The following is a 19,509-nucleotide window of genomic DNA, read 5'->3' on the forward strand; positions in this document are numbered from 1 at the left end:
TTTCCTCCCTTAGATGGCGCACCTTCTCGATGCTTCGACACGAAAGCAGTAATTTAAGTTTCCGTCGTGGCCGTACCACTCTGAAAGGCACGTGACTTTGCGAATTAACACGTCAAACCAAAGCCACATAAATTATTATTCTCTTCCTAAGGACGCAAGATAGAAATCAAGCAAGCGTTTGTTCGCGAGACCAAAATCAACACATCGTTTTAGAGTTTAAAAAGAGAGAGAGAGAGAGAGAGAGAGAAAAAGAAAAGTTCCTTTCGTTCGATCACCAACTTCTTCTTCTTCTTATTCCTTAGCGTGCAAAAGATCGTGCCACGATTAACGACCTTTCTTACTCGCTTAACCTCCTTTTATACGCTACATTTTCTTCATCGTATTATAACTTTACGATCTCGAACATTTAAGAGGATGCAAAACGAATGATTACAAATGCAAATGAGGTTTTTACTGGTGCGATTAAAAAATGAGCGAAACGAACGCGATATATCGAACGTATGAACGAACGATTGCTTTCCGCGACAACCCAGAGTGTGTGTAACTGCAATTTCATAATTCGTTAAAAAAAGAAAGAAGGGAAAGTAAAAAGAAGGACAAAAAGAGGAAAAAAGAAAAGAGGAGCGTCAATCGGAAAACGAACTTTTGCTAATCCGAAACGATACTACTCGTCGTATGCATCTAATCCCAACGAGACATTTCCCCGTTCTCTGGCTCTCCCTCACCGTTTGATTTCGCTGCGGCTTCCGGTCCAGCGATTAGCCGCCTACGCCGCTCGTTCTCGTCCGTTTCGCTTATTCGCCCACGCGGAATCCGTACGCGGTACAAATGTGCACGAACAATAGTGTTCGAACTTTTGAAACAAAAGAGAATCCGTGATAAAGGAAAACGAATTACCTGTGATATTGTGCCTGTAGAAAACTAAATTCTTCTTTTATTCGGTCGCAGGACTCACTGACCGAAAACTTGAACGGTTGCCCAGGCTGCGGAGGACCCTGAAACATAAACACAGATCAATTAGTCAAAAGAAAATAACAAGTGATATTTTTAAATACACTCCCCTCCCATCGGAAAGCCTTTTACAAAAATAAGGATCTTCAAACGAGAAAGAGAGAGGAGAGAGTGAGAGTGAGAGAGCTGGAATTTCGTTTTCTCTCTCTCTCTCTCTTATAAATCTATTTATCTTTCCACTCGCTTTGAAGTTCACAGGAAGCTTCGAAATATCGCTCGGAACTTTAAGTTTGGAAACGATGCAAACGTTGACGTCTATCTCCCTCCCTCTCTCTCTCTATATATATATTTATTTATATAGGTATACATATATATTTCGAAATAGAGCTGTCGAAAATTTGTAATACCTAGACAGATACATAAATATAAGTAAATTAAACCCTAAATATATACCCGTATATATTTTATTATATTAGCATCATATAATCAACAAATAAGGAATATTGTTTCCTTGTCCTGTTTTTTTACAGAAATGTAGAATAAAAAGGCAAACAAAGGGAAGACGAGAGAAAAGAGTATTGGAAAATAATTTGAAGAAGTTGGAATCGTTGAAGGAAAGTTCGAACAGTCGCGAAAGTGCGATAAATTCCAGGTGGTAGTGCGCATACCGCGAACCTCGGTTTCCGTCGTCGCGCGTTCGAGAGAGGGATAGATAGAGTGGGAGAGAGAGTGGGAGAGGGAGTGGGAGAGAGAGACAGAGAGAGAGAGAGAGAGAAAGAAAGAGCTAGATGGAAAGCCGCACTTACCGACTTTGGCGGCAGCTGTAGCGGCGCGCACGACCGTAAAAGCCACATTATTACCGGTAGTACCGGTGCTACTACCCACCTCCGTATACCCGCCGGTAATAACGTTACAACCGTGTTATCGATCGTTTTGCACGTCGTGTCTCGCAAAACGGATATGCCACGTCGGCCTCGTAAAAGCTAAAACAGTTCTCGCTTTCTCTCTCTCTCTCTCTCTCTCTCTCCACCTTCCTCGTCAGCAACCCCCTCACCCCCATAACTCTCACCCAACCGGCTGCATCGAGCCCATTAAGCGGTCTTTAATGAGCTCGCTACTATATTAGATCGAAGGCTGAGAAGTTCAAACGTTCGCATTAACTTGCCCCCCTGCCCCTCCCTTTGCCCTTTTCTTCTTCCCTTGAGTTGTATCAAGTGCTCGTAGAAACATTATTCTCATCGAGGATAAGACCTTGACGATATTTCTCCCCCCTCTAACGCATCGTTTAAACTTTACGACTTTAATGTGAAAAATCGTACGTTAAGATTGCATTGTTTTAAATGCGAACATTTCGAAATATCTCGAATTCACTTGGATCCAGTTTTATAACGGTATCTTTATTTCTTGTTTTTTTTTTTTTTTCTTTTTCCTTCTCTCTTTTTCTTTTCATTTTTCTTCGTAGAAGGAAGCCGCTTCGTCAGGCCAATTTTAAAAGCACGGTTATTGCCGTCGACTGTATCAGCAGCTCGCTCCCACGTTCCACGAAGGAACGTAGTAGCTGTGAGTTTGACACAGCGACAAAACAACACTGATAATGTAACTTACTTATACTCGCGTCGTTCGTTTTACGAGTAAGCAGAAGAAGCCGTTGAAGGAATACTCGTAAAGAGCACGTATATATGTATAATTCAAAGAAATAATAAGTAACGCCTAAGCAGAGTACGCTTTATATTTCTTATGCGTTTTATGGTATCTCTTCCATCCATTTGTATTATATCTACGCGAAAGTTTAGATTGCTTTTAACAAATATAATCAATCGTCGGAAAGAATCCTCTTATTATCTAATTTATATTTCAAGTCGTGCTGTTAATTCGAATATCAATTCGCGTGGATGAAATGTACATAGAAAAAAATCTATTTTATTTTCTTTTTTACCTCGCTAATATGCAGAGAAAGATTAATCAAAATGAATGTAAAATAAGCGTGAACATTTACGTGTCTCTACCCCCATATTCGTCTTTTTTTATTCTTTTTTTTTTTCTAAACGACAAAGTACATGTGTAAGCGCATGGCTAGGTTGACATCCGGTTAGAAGATCGCGTTAACGTGGATCGCGTTGACGGATTCGCGAAAATTGCTTCGTTCTGCCGTCTGATGCTTATGTTGGTGAGCCACCGTCACCGTTACCATCCATCACCAGCACCAGCACCAATACCAACAGCAACGCACCAACATCGACTCTCCGCTGCCGCTGCTGCTGATCGGCAAGAATCGTTGATCCCATTTGTTCGCACAAAGCCGCTCGCGGTCAATCCAATTAATTTATTGGCTTTCGACGAGCGCTCGCGCCACCTTCTATAGCTTCGATATACCGGGTGAACTGTCTAGAATAACTCTTTATTATAATGATCGAACCGTTGTTATTGGTTAAATAAAAGATAAAGCTTACTACTATCTATAGATGGAGAGAATCGATCAATAATTCGATTATTGATTCAAACGAATGTTCAGAAATGTTTATTGAACGGCCAATGTTACTTTACGATTTCATTAAAGATAATAGAATGTGACATTTCGCCGCTGCACACATTGCTCGATAATTTAGATTTCAATATTTTTCATCCGAATAGATTTATATTATATAAATTTCATTTTTGCAGATAACCACCCTTTGATTATTTTCATCGAGTGTTTATGGTCAACATAACACTCGCTGGAATATCCGATATTGCATCGGCATTTTTGCAACAACATATGATGTCAAATAAGTTTTTAAAATGTCTCCATACACGACACCTTTTAGAAAATCTTCAATTTTGATGATAAGTTGGACCAATTTTTTGCGTAGAAAAAGTTATACATACTATCATGTTACTACCACCATGCTCCGAAATTGATGTTTCAAATCTAATTTCGTACCAATTGAAAGTCGAATCTACAATAATATTTCTTTTCATTCTCGAACAGATTAAAATTAGATTCATTGAAGAAAAGAACGCGTTTTCAATTTTCATTAATTCAGTGTAGATATTTTTTAGTTCATTTCTTATATATAAACATTTTTCCAATAGAAAATTTGAAAACAATTTTATGTTAAGTATTTCCGACTGTTGCTAGGCTCATTAAATGTTTTTGTGTTTTAACCGAAATAAACTAATCTATAATTACTTTTTAACGGGTAACGTTAGTGTCGACTGATTGTTTCTCTTCCACAACACATTACTCGAATATAAACCGTCACAGACCTTTTGCAGACTCAGAATTGAAACTTTGAAATTACGCTAATTCCATAATTTATTAAATAAAAATATAGAAAAGAATAAATAGTGTCTTTCTCTGTTTTATATTATTTTTAAGGGCATATATATAATATGCATTTACGTCCAGTATTAACGAAAATTTTAGTTAGGTTAATTTGTAGATATAAAACATGAAAAATCTATATAGCCGTAAACTTTTGCACGTCGCTGTATATAGAAGAGAGAGAGAGAGAGAGAGAGGGATTGAAATTTATGCAAAAACGAGTAGGGTGCTCGAAACTTTTGACGGTGTATGTATCTCGTCTCTTTTCTGCTCGATTTTCAAATGTTCATCGTTCAACGTCCGATAAAACGGTGAAAGTTTTCGGCGAGCTCGGCTGCCCGCAGATATGTTTGCGGGCTCGGAAAGAGGTGTGGAGGAGGGTGGATGCACCGTTGGATGCTTGTCGTTGCCGACACCGGAAAACGCGGTTAGATTTTCGTCGAAAAGCGAAGCGCGAATTATGTCGTTTCGACGAATAATAATGAGAGCGAGCAAAAGAGAAAGAGAGAGAGAGAAAGAGAGAAAGAGAGCGAGCAAAAGAGAGAGAGAGAGAGAAAAAGAGAAAAAGAGAGAGAGGGAGCACAGCCGGCACACGTCAATCAGTGTCCTTTACGTCCTGCGGCCGATTTAATTATCCGATAGTCCCTACCTCCGAGCCTCTCCCCTAAATCGGCTAGCCCCATCCCCCGTTCTCTCTTTTCCCTCTCCGGGCTTCCAATCACCGACACCACCGCACTTTTCCTCTCTCGCCCTCGCACTCCCCCTTTTTTCACGTTCGAGAGCAATCACAATAACACGGTCAGCACTCGAATATCGCATCGCTCGAAAACAGCCGTGAAAATGGGTAGTATATCGCGATAACGTTAAAAAGAGGAATTAATAGGTATAAAGCGAAACGCGATCGACCTAACGAGTAGATATTTTATGCTTTTTTTTTTCTTCTCTCTCTCTCTCTCTCTCTCTCTCTCTCTCTCTCTATTTGCCCCTCCTTTTCCGGTGTGAAATATCGATGAATGCTTCGCGCTATAATTTTACCGTTAATACGATGTTTCGTCGACAAAAGTGTCGCCTCGGTCCCAAATAGAAGATGATAAATTATCTACGTTTATAGTGCAACGGCTGTAGTTCCATCGATATACTCGTTATATTTCTCTAGCAATATCTTTTTCTTCTACCTCGTAGAATAAGAAAAAAGATAAGTTGAGGAAGAAGAAAAGTTATCGCATTCGTAGGTATAAGCCGCTTTGTCGAGATTCTCGTAGTCGTGTTGTAGGACGTGTAGCAACAGCGAGCATCGATTGGAGAGCTCAAGAACGTTGAGATTTTGTTTAGTTCTTTTCATTTTTTTTTTTATAGCTTTCCAAGTATATCCCGACTTTGGTAAAGCACAAGTTTTTCTTAACAGTATTAGGGCCAAAGCTGGTCTCGTCTGTGGGAAACACGTAACGGAGATAATTGTAGAAATACTTTTTACGTAATATCTAGATTTTAACGAGGCGAACAGCAACGTAGACGCGACTCGCGAAAGCCGGCTCAGCGATTTTTCGGGTTAAAGTTTAACGAACGGGAGCCACGTACGTAATCCATCAACGTACGTAAGAGTACTCTTACTACAACGCAATTCTCCTCAATCAAAGCGCCAATCAACATAATAATATTTAGCGAGTCGATAGCGAAGTAAGATGCATTAGTTCCGCGTCGAAAGGCGTTCTTTCGAGCCACCGAGCGCAACCACCATTGCCATTACAACCATGGTCGGATAGCAGCAGCAGGACACCAACAGAACCAATCAGTCGCGTTTGCAGCCACTCAAGTACGCTTAAATGCCGCGTATCATCGCGACTAATTACGTTAGCTTCATCGATCCTGTCGTCCACTAAAGGCCCCTGATCATCGAAGTTACATTATCGCTTGGTTTAAAGGCACTTCACGCTACACATGCATACCTTCCACATCAGAGGAGACAATTGACGATACGAGCTTTCCATAAAGTCTTCGAGAGTTAATGAGATCTAAACTTTAGATAAATTTTGACCTATCATTTTCTCACCGCATTTTCCTTCACTTTTCTATATATCTATGGATTATAAAATAAATATATATTATTATTATTAGATGTATATAAGAGAGTATGAGTATCCGTAACCTCCTTTCATCCGAGAGAACCGAGAAAATACAAGACAAACGGCTCGTTTCCAAGAGAAACGCGCAAAAGCTTCGAGGACCGGTGGTTTTGCGGTACGAAGAAGACCACCGAGTCGCGGCGCGGGCTCCAAACCACTGGATGACCGGAATCGACCGGAATAAACCGCATTCGCCCTATGACCGCGACTATCCAACAAGATAACTTTTTTTTTCCTCGTGTCGTAAAAGATCGATGTCTTCCTTTGGTACATGTCCAATTATTAAATTCTCTCATTCGAAGCACGTTCAACTGAAATTATTACAAACCGGCTCTCGTCGTCCTTATTACTTTAGAGAAAAAAATTTTGAAGACTTTCAAAAGTGGATAGTGGTAAGAAGTAAGAATTGAATCATTCTCGAATAATCGCAAGATTTACGATATCGTAGTGGACAAAGAGGAAGACAGCGGACAACTACGAGAACGTAGTTTCTAACTTTATCGCGCGTACGTCGACTATCTTGATTTACAAGCGCTCGTAAAATTTAAATTCTCTTACGGAAATGGCCATGCGTCTAGCGTATTCTAGCAGCACGACATTGCACGATATAATCACTAATGTAAAGATAAAATGAAGAGAAATGAAAGAAAAAAAATAAAGAAAAGTAGTAGAAAAGAAATTGACTCGGAAATGCAAACTGATCGGGCATACCCCCAGTCCAGCCCAGCCCAGCCCAGCCCAGCCTAACCCCCTCCTCCGACTTGACAAACACGAGCAAGAACGAAGAGGGAAAATTATGCAAGGCGATAACAGTTCCCCTAATATCAACAGACAATGCGGCCAAAGATTTGCATGAGCTCGAGGCGAGATGGTGGTGGTGTTCCTTTTTCTTCTAGTTCTATCCACTCAACGGGAGAAACACGAGGAAACGATGCACGCCTCGTCGACGGTGGTGTATCTTATTGATCATTATGATTATTCCTCGAAGCAGACTGCGAATTCACCCCGCGAAGACTTTAGGGCACGACCGACATTTACATAAGCAATGCATTTTGATTCGTGGACTCACATTGTGTCCGGAACGGGGAATGACATAAATAATGCATGGCGTAATGATCGAGCGAGCACGACCGAGAGACGGAGATAGACCAACTACCGCAAAACGAGAAACGAGAAACGAGGAACGAGATTCTATCGCTCGTAATTCTTCGCTATGCGAGATTGCGGCACGCTCTTGCACGCGCTTCGCCTTTTCTACTACCACAATCTTCCTTCTCCTCCCCATCCTCCTATTCCTCCTAGCCTTGCTCGTAGCCGTCGTCATTAACGACGCCCCGTACTTTAACGTTTCGTTCCTTTTAATCTTGCACACCTCACGGAGACCTTCACGATTGCTAATCGTCCATTAAATTGATTTACGTTTGCCCCAACTTTTTATTCTCGCTACAATTAATTCAACCTTTTAATCGTATTTTCTTATCACTATGTATAATCCTTTAGATTTTATCTTTCGAAGGACGAAAGGAAACGGGAACGGAATTTCAAGGAGATTGTTAAGAAAGTTCGATATCGATTTACGATTTATTAACCAACCGATCGATCCCCTTTTCTCTCTTTCTCTCTCTCTCTCTCTCTCTCTTTCCTCTCTTTCCCTATCTATTTATCTTCATCTGTTTGTACAATTTCGAGTTAAAAGACCAACGTGAGATCGAAGTGTTTGAATGAGGTCGTCGCTTACTCTAACGCGCAATCAGTCTCTCTCTCTTATTGGCTTTGTTAGTTCCTCGAATAAACTCTCTCAAGACGATCGGAAAGAAGGTTTCGATCGACGTGATTTAAGATCGAATTAATCCGAGTCATGGTCTGCTCGAATAAAGTGGGAGTCATCATGACAATGCTTTCGATTTCTAGCAGATAATTGAGTTTTCAATACTTTGTATTCGTTCTTTGATTGCAAGTATACTTAGTAAATGCATACAGTAAACAAGTAAGAATACGTAAATTCCCAGCATGTTAGCCTATCGTTTTCCAGCCTTGAAAACGAGCTAGTCGTTTTGCGAGGCATACATATATGTAATAATGTAACGCGTTGCGAATATTAACTATTTTGAAATGTAGCTACTTAACAAAAGTAACGACTCATCGAGTGCGTTTCTCATGATAAATGCTTCCAACAAAGTATTAAGCAATAATTATTCATTTCAAAGTCAGCAAGAAACGACCATTAGTCTAATCGAAATATTCAATAGAAAAAATTCATACGTATTCAAAACTTATGTAAGAAAAAAAAAAAAAAAAAAGAAAAAAAACAAGAAAATAAAAACAAAAAGAAAAAGAATTAGATAAAAATAATAAAATCGTTTTCTTTGAAGAAGAAGAAGAAAAAAACCAACCACGTAGGTACAAACTCGTAGGTACAAATCAATGATATCTATCTAACACATACATTGACAAGCTTTTTGGGTAGAGAGGAAGAAGAAGAGACGAATCGAAGCCCGCATCCTCTCGGGATCGATATTAGCATTTTTTTTTCCAAGCCCAGCCAGAGTATCCTTTCTAGCTCCCATCGAAGATCGTACCGTCGTCCACCGGAGATCAGTTTTTTTTGTCTGATCGTATGTTCATGGCGGCGCGGCGTGAACGAAACTCCTGCCCTCTTGCGTGTACAGTTATACACGTATGTATTCATGTGTGTGTTATGTGAAATGTTCAACGGACAGACGAGCACACACGAGCACACATAGATGGTAGGGTGAGAGAAAGAGAGATGTACAAAGGGGAGGATCGCACGGGTACGGGTACGGGTACGGGTACGGGTACGAGTACGGGTACGGGTACGGGCACGGCAAGCGCTCGTGCAGATCCGTTGATAAGAGGTGGCCGCGGCAGTTTAACCCGGCGAGCAATTAAGGCGATACGATCGGTGCTCTCTCGTGAAATAACGTCACACCGCGTACCTAGATACCTGGATAAGTGCTACCTTTGTCCTTTTCTCTCTCCTTCTGTCCTCCTCCCTCCTTCTCTGATGCATACGAGATGCGTAGGTGTGTCTGTGAGTATATACATATATGTTTATACGCGTCCACAAGTAATACCGATGCTTGCATATATATATATATACGCTACTCTTTCTTGCTCGAAAGTGCACAACTCTGTTTACGCGCGTGTTTTGTATCGCGCTTTCGTACGCGCGATTGAGCACACAGAACGAGAAAAAGAAAAAGAGAAAGAGAATGAGAAAGAAAGAGGGAACTACCAGCTGTTCCGTGCACTCGCTGCGGGACCACTCGACTCGACTTAATAACGCGATGCCACCAACGTTTCTGCTCTCGACTTGGTTTCTTCGATAAGTGGAGCTCACTTTTTCAAGAGAAAAAAAGAAATTCGAGGAAATAAGAGAGAGAGAGAGAAAGAGAGAGAGAGAGAGAAAAAAGAAATAACTGTCTAAGCGAGAATTTTCTTTTTACGACACGAGCTGCGAAAGTGAGAACCTGAATTTTATTTTTTAAAGATGGAAAAAAGAGAGAATGAAGCAGAATGTTTTATTCAGGAAAATAGACTAATAAAATAGGTGTGTATATATATACTTATAATGGTTGAAAGAACTTTCGTAGTACATAGGGAACGTAAGTAGATACGTGTGTATGTAGATACCAGAAGAGAGAGAGAGAGAGAGAGAGAGAGAAAGAGAGAAGGAAGAAAAAATATGTCTCTCGGGATTCGCATGTCCTGGAAAGGATGCGAGGATCGCGATAACTATCAGCGATGAGCGCGCGGAGGTTTGTTAATCGCACAAAAGGGCGAATCTCGCGAGCTGGCGGGGGAGAGGGAGAAAAAACAGAAAGAAAGAAAAAAAGGAGAGAGAGAGAGAGAGAGAGAGAAATGCGCGATGAAAGGAACGAATAGAAGAAGCGGCATGGCGTGCGTGCACGTTTTACGAGGGAAGTTAAATGTCAAGAGCCTGAGGAATAAAGTACCGAGAGAGAACCGCTTCGCTCCCGCTTATGTTCGCGTGAGTGCCATCGCCATTAAATTTTCTTCCTAGCCCCTCTTTTTCTTCCTGCCTTTTATTTTTTTTATTTTTTTTCGTTCTTCCTTCCTTCCTTCCTTCCTTCCGAAACTTGCCAAGGAAATATATACCGAGTGTCTCTTTTCAAAGTATCATGGAAAACCCTTCTTAATTTGTAACTTATGTTAGAAAAATATTCATCTCAAAACGAGAGACGCATCATAAATCGACATAAAATTATATTCCAATGATACAAAGTTGAAACATAAGGTAAAAGAAAAGAAAGTTAAAAAAAGAAAAGAAAAAAAGAAAAAAAAAGCGGAAAAAGGCGTACGCGTCGAAGGGAAATAAAAAATGGAGCACTCGTAAGGAGTTGAAAAGGGAAGAAGGATGAGGTTAGAAGGGAGTTAAACGAACAGAAGGCAGCAAAGACGAGCAAACAAAGGAAACTCGTTCTTCCTTCCATTTTGGACCGAGCGGGTAATTACTGGTCGAACCTACTCCTGTCTTTTTTTTCCTCTCTACCTTCCTTCCACCCACCCCGAACCCTCGACCGAGTCTTCTACAGAGCGATGATGGTACGTCGAGAGTCACTATGAAAAAGTGCAAGAGAAAAAGATAGAGAGAGGGAGAGAGGGAGAGAGAGAGAGAGAGAGAGAGAGAGAGAGAGAGAGAGAGAAGAGCGATAAAAGCACGAGGCGAAAAGTCCGACGAGGCGTACGGCAATAAGGCGCGGTACTTTAGCAACACAAAGGGAGCTCAAATATCGGCCAACTGTCGTGGCTCGCTGCCTCTCGACCCACCCCCTAGTCCTGCTTTTCCCTCTCTCTATCTCTCTCCCGCTCTTACGCTTCGTCTCCCTTTGCGCACCCCTTTTCCATCGGGCTGTCAGAGAAAGGAAGAAAAAAAAAGGAAGAGAGAGAGAGAGAGAAAGAGAAGAAAAAGGGAGCTGACAAAAGCAAGGTAATACAAAAGCTCAACGATAATAGGAAGCGCGGCAAGAACCACCCTACGCTAGTTCGGCTACCTAATCTGTTACAGTCATAAACTCCGTTTTTGCACTCCACCATCCGCTACCGGCACCGCTATTACTACCACCATCAACGGCATAGCCATCAACATTACCACTTGCTTCTTTACGAGCTTTGCTACACCACCCCACCCCTCCCTTCCCCTTTCCTATCGAGAACGACACACTTTCCGGAGGTACTCTGATCCGCGATCTTTACCGATTTTCTTCTCCCTCTTTCTTATCTTCCTTTCCCTCGCGTCACACTTTAAGATAAATATCTGACTAGAAAAACGTATATGCAAGAACCGTTTCCAGAGATAAGATCGTTAATATCCCGGAAAGATCGATGCGAAAGATGTGCTGTTTTTTTTTCCTTAAGAATAGTTTACCTTTTTAATCCTGCGTAGTAGATTCTTTTTTCATCTCGTTGAACACTTCCTATTCAGGAGGATTCGAACGATCTAAAGGAGATTCGTGTCAAGCTTGACTGCTTTGGAGGAGGGGCGAATATGTTACAATTACCGTCAAACTGAACGGTTGGGGGAATTGTAAAAGGGTCGGGAGTCCTTTCAATGTGCCCTTATTCTCTACGCTTACTTCCCAAACGCGCTTACGACAATGTCACCCTTTTCGATCTCTTGGGAACGATAGTATCCCTTCCCCTTTTCTGTCTGTCTCTCTCTCTCTCTGTTTCCCTCTCTATCTATCTATCTCCCTTTCCCCTTTTTTCTTTTACGAGAGGGGCACAGTGGCGTCGAAATGAAATTTCCAGAGGCAGCGCTTATTCCCACCCTACACGTTTGGTTCGCGATAATCTCGTTATCTGGCGTCATTACGGTCTCAACCCCTCGAGTAGACGCGTCCCTCTTCTTCTACGCTCCTCTAGGGTGGCCCTTTCGAGGCAATGAAATTCGAGCACGCGGCCAAATCACTCGAGAGCATCTAAATCGTGATTCTCCGGCCTCTACTCTGTCTACATAGGGACTCGTTCATTTCTCTCTTTCTATGAACGATCTGTTTTGCGGCTCATAAATAGAAGATTTCTATGATCAAGTTCTAAACCCTAGGGGATAACGCGTGCTTTAACGCCCTCTCTCCTGTATATTAAAAAGACCGAAGAAAAAGAAAAAGAAGAAGAGAGAAAAATCGATGTAGTTTCTTTCCTTTTAAAGCTATTACGAATATTAACGACGAAAAGAAAGAGATAAATATAGACGGGGATTTGCCTCGAAATACTCGACGGGTGTTAAATTCGATAAGGGATCGACGAACTTTCGAGCGCCGAACAAACTCGATTCGATCTTAATTATATCGTTTGCGAAGACTTTCCGATAGAGTAAGAGGGAGAATGAAAAAAGAAGAGAAAAAAGGGGAAAAAAAAGAGAAAAAGAAAAAAAGGAAAGAGAAAAGGAGAGAATGTTATCGCCCACGGATTATACTTCTACTTTTTTGTTTTTTGTTCAACGAGCGCGTCGTTTATCCTGTTTCTCGAATTACGATCGTTCCATCTCACTCCAGTCAAGGAAATAAAACATACAAGAAAGAGACAGGAAGAAAGGAAGAAAGAGAAAAAGAGAAAGAGTGAAAAGAAAAAATGTACCCCCGTGTCTCCACGATGTCGCGCCATTATCGAAGCTATCTCATCGGTTGACTGGCCGTTTTTAAGAGCCTTGGCTGCTTTTATCTGTGAACAAGCTGCAGCTAATGTAGGTACCCAACGAGGTCCCAAAGAGAGGACCCTACTCCTTTTTCTTATCCCTCGCTCTCTCTCTCTCTCTCTCTCTCTCTAGCTATTCCTCTTTTCGTTACTACCACCAGATCGTTGTCTTCGTAGATCCCCGAACAACTATAAAGTCTTCGAAGGAAGAGAAGGAGAAGAAAAGAGTCGGCGACAAGGAACCTCGGAGGAGGGAGATTAATACAAATGATTCTAAACAAATAAATAACAAAAAATAAAAAAAAATAAAAATAAGAAAATATATATATCATCCTCCTTCTCTCCGTGAATCTTTATTCCTGTTACTCGTCTTCTCGTCCTGCTATGTTAAACGAAGTTAAAATCTTAACTATCGTTAATAAATCAACGAAATAACATTCGAAAAGTGTTGAGACCTAGTTCAGGCTTTAGCTCGGTCAAATTTGTATCCGTAATTCAATAACGGGTTATACTACCTATATCGAATAAATCGTTTTAGATAGAGTCGCGTGGTGTTCGAGCACGCAACAGACTTTCCCTACGTGGCACCGAATTCCAATATTATTCGTACGTACTACGGAACTACGAACTCTAGTTGCTAGACACCGATATTCTCATGCATACTAACTACCTAGTCTACCCTTTCTATATTTCCAGTCTCGTCGTTTCACCCCTTAAACGATCGGTCTCTCGGTCGTTGAAGCAGCAATCAAACGTTTCGAATAAAACAGATATATATATATATATATTAAATTATACATATAAATTATCTATATGTTTACATATACCCCTGTATTTAACTTATTCATTTAGTAATCATAAATATTCGTATATGCAAAATTACCTATATTTTCATACTAACAACTTTAAATTCTAAACGATTGAAAGTAATTAAAAAGCGATTCAATCAAGATTTGACAATTCTCCGTTTTCCTCTTTCTCTTTCTCCTTTCCTCAAAAGTACCAATGAACGAATTAAACAGAGACTCAATCGCTTTATAATTGCTAGTAATTAGTCAAATTTCAGGCGGTGTCGTCTAATACCGAAAGAAAAAAAATTCAAGATCCGTAGAAAATAGAACAAGAGATAAAGAAGGGCTACATAAATGAGAAAAATAAAGAAGACACAAAGAGTTCACTGAGAAGGACTTTGAGCGATAGTATGAATACCGAGCGATTATTCCAAGTCGCGAGAAACGTACGGGTTGTTAAAACGAACAGAGAAAGAGAGAGAGAGAGAGAGAGAATGGAAGGAAAGACTTACTGGGAGATCATAAAGAGTTGTAAGAGAATGAGAGAGCTAGAAAGCAAGAAAGGAAGAAGAGAGATGTGGAGAAGGAACAGCTACAGATGGGATCGAGCCGGTAGTGGTATACGGTAGCTCCCATGTATATCATTAACCTCATCCTCGTTTTTCGCCTCCTCCTCCTCCTCCTCCTCCTCCTCGTACCCTCTTCCGCTACATCTCCTCCATGCAACAGCAGCAGCAGCAGCGTAGCACCACCTCCATACCTCTCAGAGCAGAGGTCTCAACGGTCCGATGGAACAGGAATCTTCTGTCTTTCTTGCTCCCTCTACATCTTCCTCGTCGTACATCCAATGTCGTTTCAGAGTCATCCTTCGTCTCTCTTCCACGCTAATATCCCGTCGAGCGGAACGAACAGAGAGGGTAAGAGCGAGTAAAAGAGCTTCTAAGTATGTGTAACTCTGTATATATGTGTATGCGAAAGAAAGAGAAGGATAGTAAACGTGTGCACAAACGAGTAATTAACTATCTCCGCATGAGACACGTGTTCCCACCATGCTCGCGTACTCTCTCGTTCCCTACTCGTGTTCTATCTCTCTCTCCCTCTCTCTCTCCCTCTTTTTCCTTCTCTCTCTTCCTCTTATTCACCCTACGAACCGCGTCTCTGTTTGCACACACGCTCTTATGTTAATTCGGCTTAGCGCCCTGAACCCCTCGAGGGGCCGGGACTGGCTTCCAAAAATTACGAGCGATCACGGAACGAGGGGAGAGAAGAAAGAGACGGAGTGAAAGGGAGATAGGGAGAGAAGGGGGAAAAATACACGATCACAGAGCCGTATAGTGGTCACGGACGATCTCCCTCGTGGAAAATAATAGGAACGTCCGTGTGTCTTCGTGTCTTTCAATGTCGTCGTCGATATCGTCATCCTTCTCGTTAGAAGCAAAGCACGAAGGGAGTGTTACGTTGGGGAATAGGAGGTAAAGCGTATGTCGAAGGGTGTCGAAGGGTGACTAAGAGGCGGGACTTTGCTCCGTAGGGCTCAGGGTAAATGACGTACTTGGAATACTAGATGAACGCTGCTACCGAAGACCCGATTAAGCGATCGAAACACACACTCTCTCTCTCTCTCTCTCTCTCTTTCTCTAGACTATTTTATTAGATTATTTTCTATCTCTCTAGATTATTTTATTGGTATAATTAAGAAACTCGTAATCATCGTTGCACCACGGCAAATAAAGAAACGAACGTGTACTCTCGATTAAGGTCGCAAGAAGGATGGATATTTTCGAGTTTTTTTCGAATCCAAGGCAGATCTCGCTTGTAATTCGCATAATACCGACGTTAGAGGGTCGACCATTTTCTACCACTACCACTATCACTACGTCTACTACAATTACTCTACTACCACTATTACTCTTCTATATTCCGCTGGAGGCAAAACCGCAGCGTGTGTACTTCGCAAACATCTCGCGTTCGTTCGTTCGTTCGCTCACGGTGATTCATCGTCGAGAGCAGTCATTGAATCGGCCGCGAAGGGCGAGCAAGATGTGGCCAAGCTTTGTAAGCTTAATTTGTAAATAAGTGAAAGGGAGGGAAAGAGAAAGAGAGAGAGAGAGAGAGAGAGAGAGAGAGAGAGAGAGAGAGAGAGAGAGAAGGTGTCGACGAAGAGAAGAGCGAAACGGAGAAGAAAAGTCGATTATCCGAGCGTAAACCGCAGCAACTACAGCCTAATGGCCGGGTACTACCTGGCAGCGAATTTATCTTCAACATTCATCTTCCCATTAGCGGTGAATAATTCCGCACCGTTTACGTGCCAATTTCCCATTCGTCCGTGCGGTCGAGACGACTCGCGTCGAGATTCCAAAGTGAGTTTCGTGACGTCTCTCTATCTCTCTCTCTATCTCTTTCTTTCTCTATCTATTCATCCTCCCTTACCTGACCTTTGCTTTACCTATACCCTGAGAAAAAGATCTCATGTACTAACAATAAGCCAAGATTCTTTCAAGAATTTACTTCTTTTCTTTTCTTTGAAAAAAAAAAAAAAAAGAATATTTTTGCGATAGAATCGAAGATTTTAGTCGTTGGCCATCGAGATAGCTCAAATTTCAAATTCGAGAACAAACTACTATACGCGCGTTCCACTTGCGCGTGAAATTCCTTAATCATTGGTAACATCAATGGGTGCGTGTATACGCGCGTACGTTTTACGTAAATACATGTATTCGGTACTGATTAACATCCACGCTTTGCTACGCGGCCAAATATTTGATCGTTTCTCATCGTTGCTCGAGGGAACTTTCTTTCTCTCCCTCCGCGATTGGTATCCATGCCAACGGTGTGACCTTAGAGAGGCAACGAAGAGAGTTAGAGTAGGAGAAAAGGATCAGGAACGGCGAACGTCCGGCAAATATTTGCACGTCCTAGCAGATTTGCGGAAAAGCGGCGTGCCGGCAGCTGGACCGACAGATTCGAAAATATTACCGTAGATATATGTGTTGCGTTGCTACACGTCAGACCTATGTACGTATACATAATATATATGCTACTTTCTCCCTCTCCGTTTTGAACGGGAACAAATTGCGTAAATTCACAAAACGCAGTGGATTAGAAAAACTGATCACGAAAAACGATCGGACCCTTTCGTCCGAAGAAAAATTCTAAGAGAAAGAAAAGAAAAGAAAAAGAAAAAGAAGAATAAATGTCAGCCAGCATGACATCGTTAGAAAAGAAGGGAAAGGGGAGGGAGGACTTTCGAAAGAAAGCTCATAAACGCAATTTTTCTGCTTGAATAATAAATATCGAGGAAGAATAATCGTGTGGAATCGACTCTGGTGCGTGTCGAGGTAACGTCGTTGGACTCTTAACGACCCGATAGCCCGAAAGATAATCGAGGAGTCTTCGAGTGAGAAATTACAAGGCGTACTTAATCACGAAGATCGAAGGACAAAGAAGCCGTCCAGGCAGCCAGCCAGCCAGCCAGCCAACCAGCCAACCAGCCAGCCAACTCGTCCGTGTCTCGAGCGGCTTTTATACACGCGGACGGGAGCGAGAACGGCCTGATCGAGGATAATCATTAAGTGTATCCTACGTGCGTGCGCGCTGCCGTCCAATACTCTCTCTTTTCCTCCCTGCACCCCTCCAAACCCCCTCTTTCTCCAGCCAACAACGATAAGTAATACCATCGTCCAGCGATCGTGGGTCCTGCCTCGAGGCGCTTTTACGGCACGAAGGAAGATAAAGAACATGCTGGGAAAGGAAAGGGTGGGGGGATAGGATAGCATACTCGGTCACGGAAGAAGAGTCTTGGAAACGAAAGGAAAGAGAGATAAAGAGAGAGAGAAAGAGGAAGAGAGGAAACGAGAGGGGATACACGACAAACTGCCAAGCCTAATGCCAATTAGTGCCATTCTCCTACACGAACAGAACCAACAGCAGCAGCAGCAGCAGCGGTTACGGCAACAGCAGTCAGAGACTGGACTCGAAGAGGCTTCTACGGACTTTCTTTTTTCTTCTCTTTCTCTCTCTCTCTCTCTCCTTCCTTTCTTCTTTCTTTCTTTCTTTCTTTCTTTCTTTCTTTCTTTCTCAGCAGCGATCTTCACGGGCGAGGTTTACAGAGCGGTTAGGCGTATTTATCGCCATTCGTGTATGTACCGATGTACGTGTACATGCGCACGCATACAGGCATATCCTCCTCGTCGAGTAGCTGGCATTATTCGAAAGGAACGTGCACGAAATACTTATGTACACTCTTGCGCATTCCATGGAGTGCAACGTGCTTTCTTGGACGCGCCCTTCTTCCCTTTTACGAGCTTCGATTTTATAAAGGCGAGACTAACGAGCCGTGAAAATCGTCGACGTAGTTTCTTCCTCCTCTTTCCAAGGAGAATCATGTCCTTTTTTCAGCAGGATCGACGACGAGTCGCCTTCTTGTTGGGACAAATTCGAAGTCCCATCCACTCCGCTCCATTCCACTCCACTCGTCTCCTTTTTTGTTTCCTTCTCTTCTCTCTTACTTTTCAAATTTGGTTTTCTTTCTTTATTTGTTTTTTTTGTTTGCTCCTAGTGTTAAATCGATCGAAAATTGATCCAAGCTCTTCTTCTACCGACTCGACTACGAGACTTTTATATTCTCCTAGAATTGAAAAGTTTTTTCATTTTAACGAGCCCGAGGCAAAGAGAAGCGTAATGTAATCGAATCCAAGAGAGAGAGAGAGAGAGAGAGAGAGAGAAAGAGAGAGAGAGAGAGAGAAGGAGAGAAATCGCGTTGGTCGATCGAGGGTAAGAAGAACGAGTCCCTTTTACCCTGATAGAAATCGCGGGAGTGGATGGACCTCGAAGAAGAGAGGTAGTAGTCCAACCGCAAAAAGAACCACGAGAGTGGCCGCAACTTGCCTTTGCCGTGGGCGCTTCGGAAAAGCGACGGATTTAACCATGCTCTCGTGGTGGTAGGTGATCGAGGAGGAGGAAGAGGAGGAAGAGGAGGAAGAAGAAGAAGGAAAGATGAGGGGATAACAAAGACGAGAGGAACAAGATCGTCCAAGTTGTGCGAACGAAAGGAGAAGCTCGTAGAATAGATAAGAGATGTCAGCCGATGGAATGTGAGGTAATTTGAGAGTTATTTCAACGAAAACGAGTGTGTAAAAGAGAATGGAAGAAAAAAAGAGAGAGAGAGAGAAAGATAGACAGGTAGATAGATAGATAGAACCTTCCATTCTAGTAGAAATATATATGCGGAGACGTAAATACAATCGAGTCGGCACAATGGATTATATGCTTCAAGCGTGTAGATAGACCTCTTCGATGTTGTCTTGCCTGGAATAGAAAGTATCTTTTTCTTCTTCCTCCTTCTCTTCTTCTCCTTCTTCTTCTTCTTCTTCTTCTTCCTCCTCCTCCACCTCCTCTTTTTCTTCTTCTTCTCTTACTCTTGTTGTTCAACTATCTATAGCCAAGCATGGTCGAAAGATAAATACTTGAATCTTTGAGCGAGCGTGATCGTTGCATGGGGTAAAGCAGCGACGAATATAAGAGGGCAAATAAAGCATGCGAGAAGAATATAAATGTAGATGTAAATATAGACGTGTATATATCCATGTATCCTTCCTCTTTACTCTGGCCAAATCGTCTGACAAGAGGTCTGCTGTAGACGACCACGACAACCACGACGACG

The 19,509-nt window shown here is 42.0% G+C and overlaps 1 protein-coding gene across 2 annotated transcripts in view; it reads right to left on the reverse strand.

The window, feature by feature from the left end:
- Positions 1-19,509, reverse strand: part of LOC106785872 (protein groucho-1-like) — an 86,878-nt gene that overhangs the window by 57,521 nt on the left and 9,848 nt on the right. For both annotated transcript variants that reach the window (XM_014746674.1, XM_014746673.1), the window contains exon 2: positions 898-995. In XM_014746674.1, coding sequence (XP_014602160.1) covers positions 898-995 — 98 coding nt within the window. The remainder of the gene's footprint in view (positions 1-897; positions 996-19,509) is intronic.

This window comes from Polistes canadensis, unplaced genomic scaffold, assembly GCF_001313835.1.
Source record: "Polistes canadensis isolate GaletaPanama2010 unplaced genomic scaffold, ASM131383v1 scaffold_58, whole genome shotgun sequence".
Lineage (NCBI taxonomy): Eukaryota > Metazoa > Arthropoda > Insecta > Hymenoptera > Vespidae > Polistes > Polistes canadensis.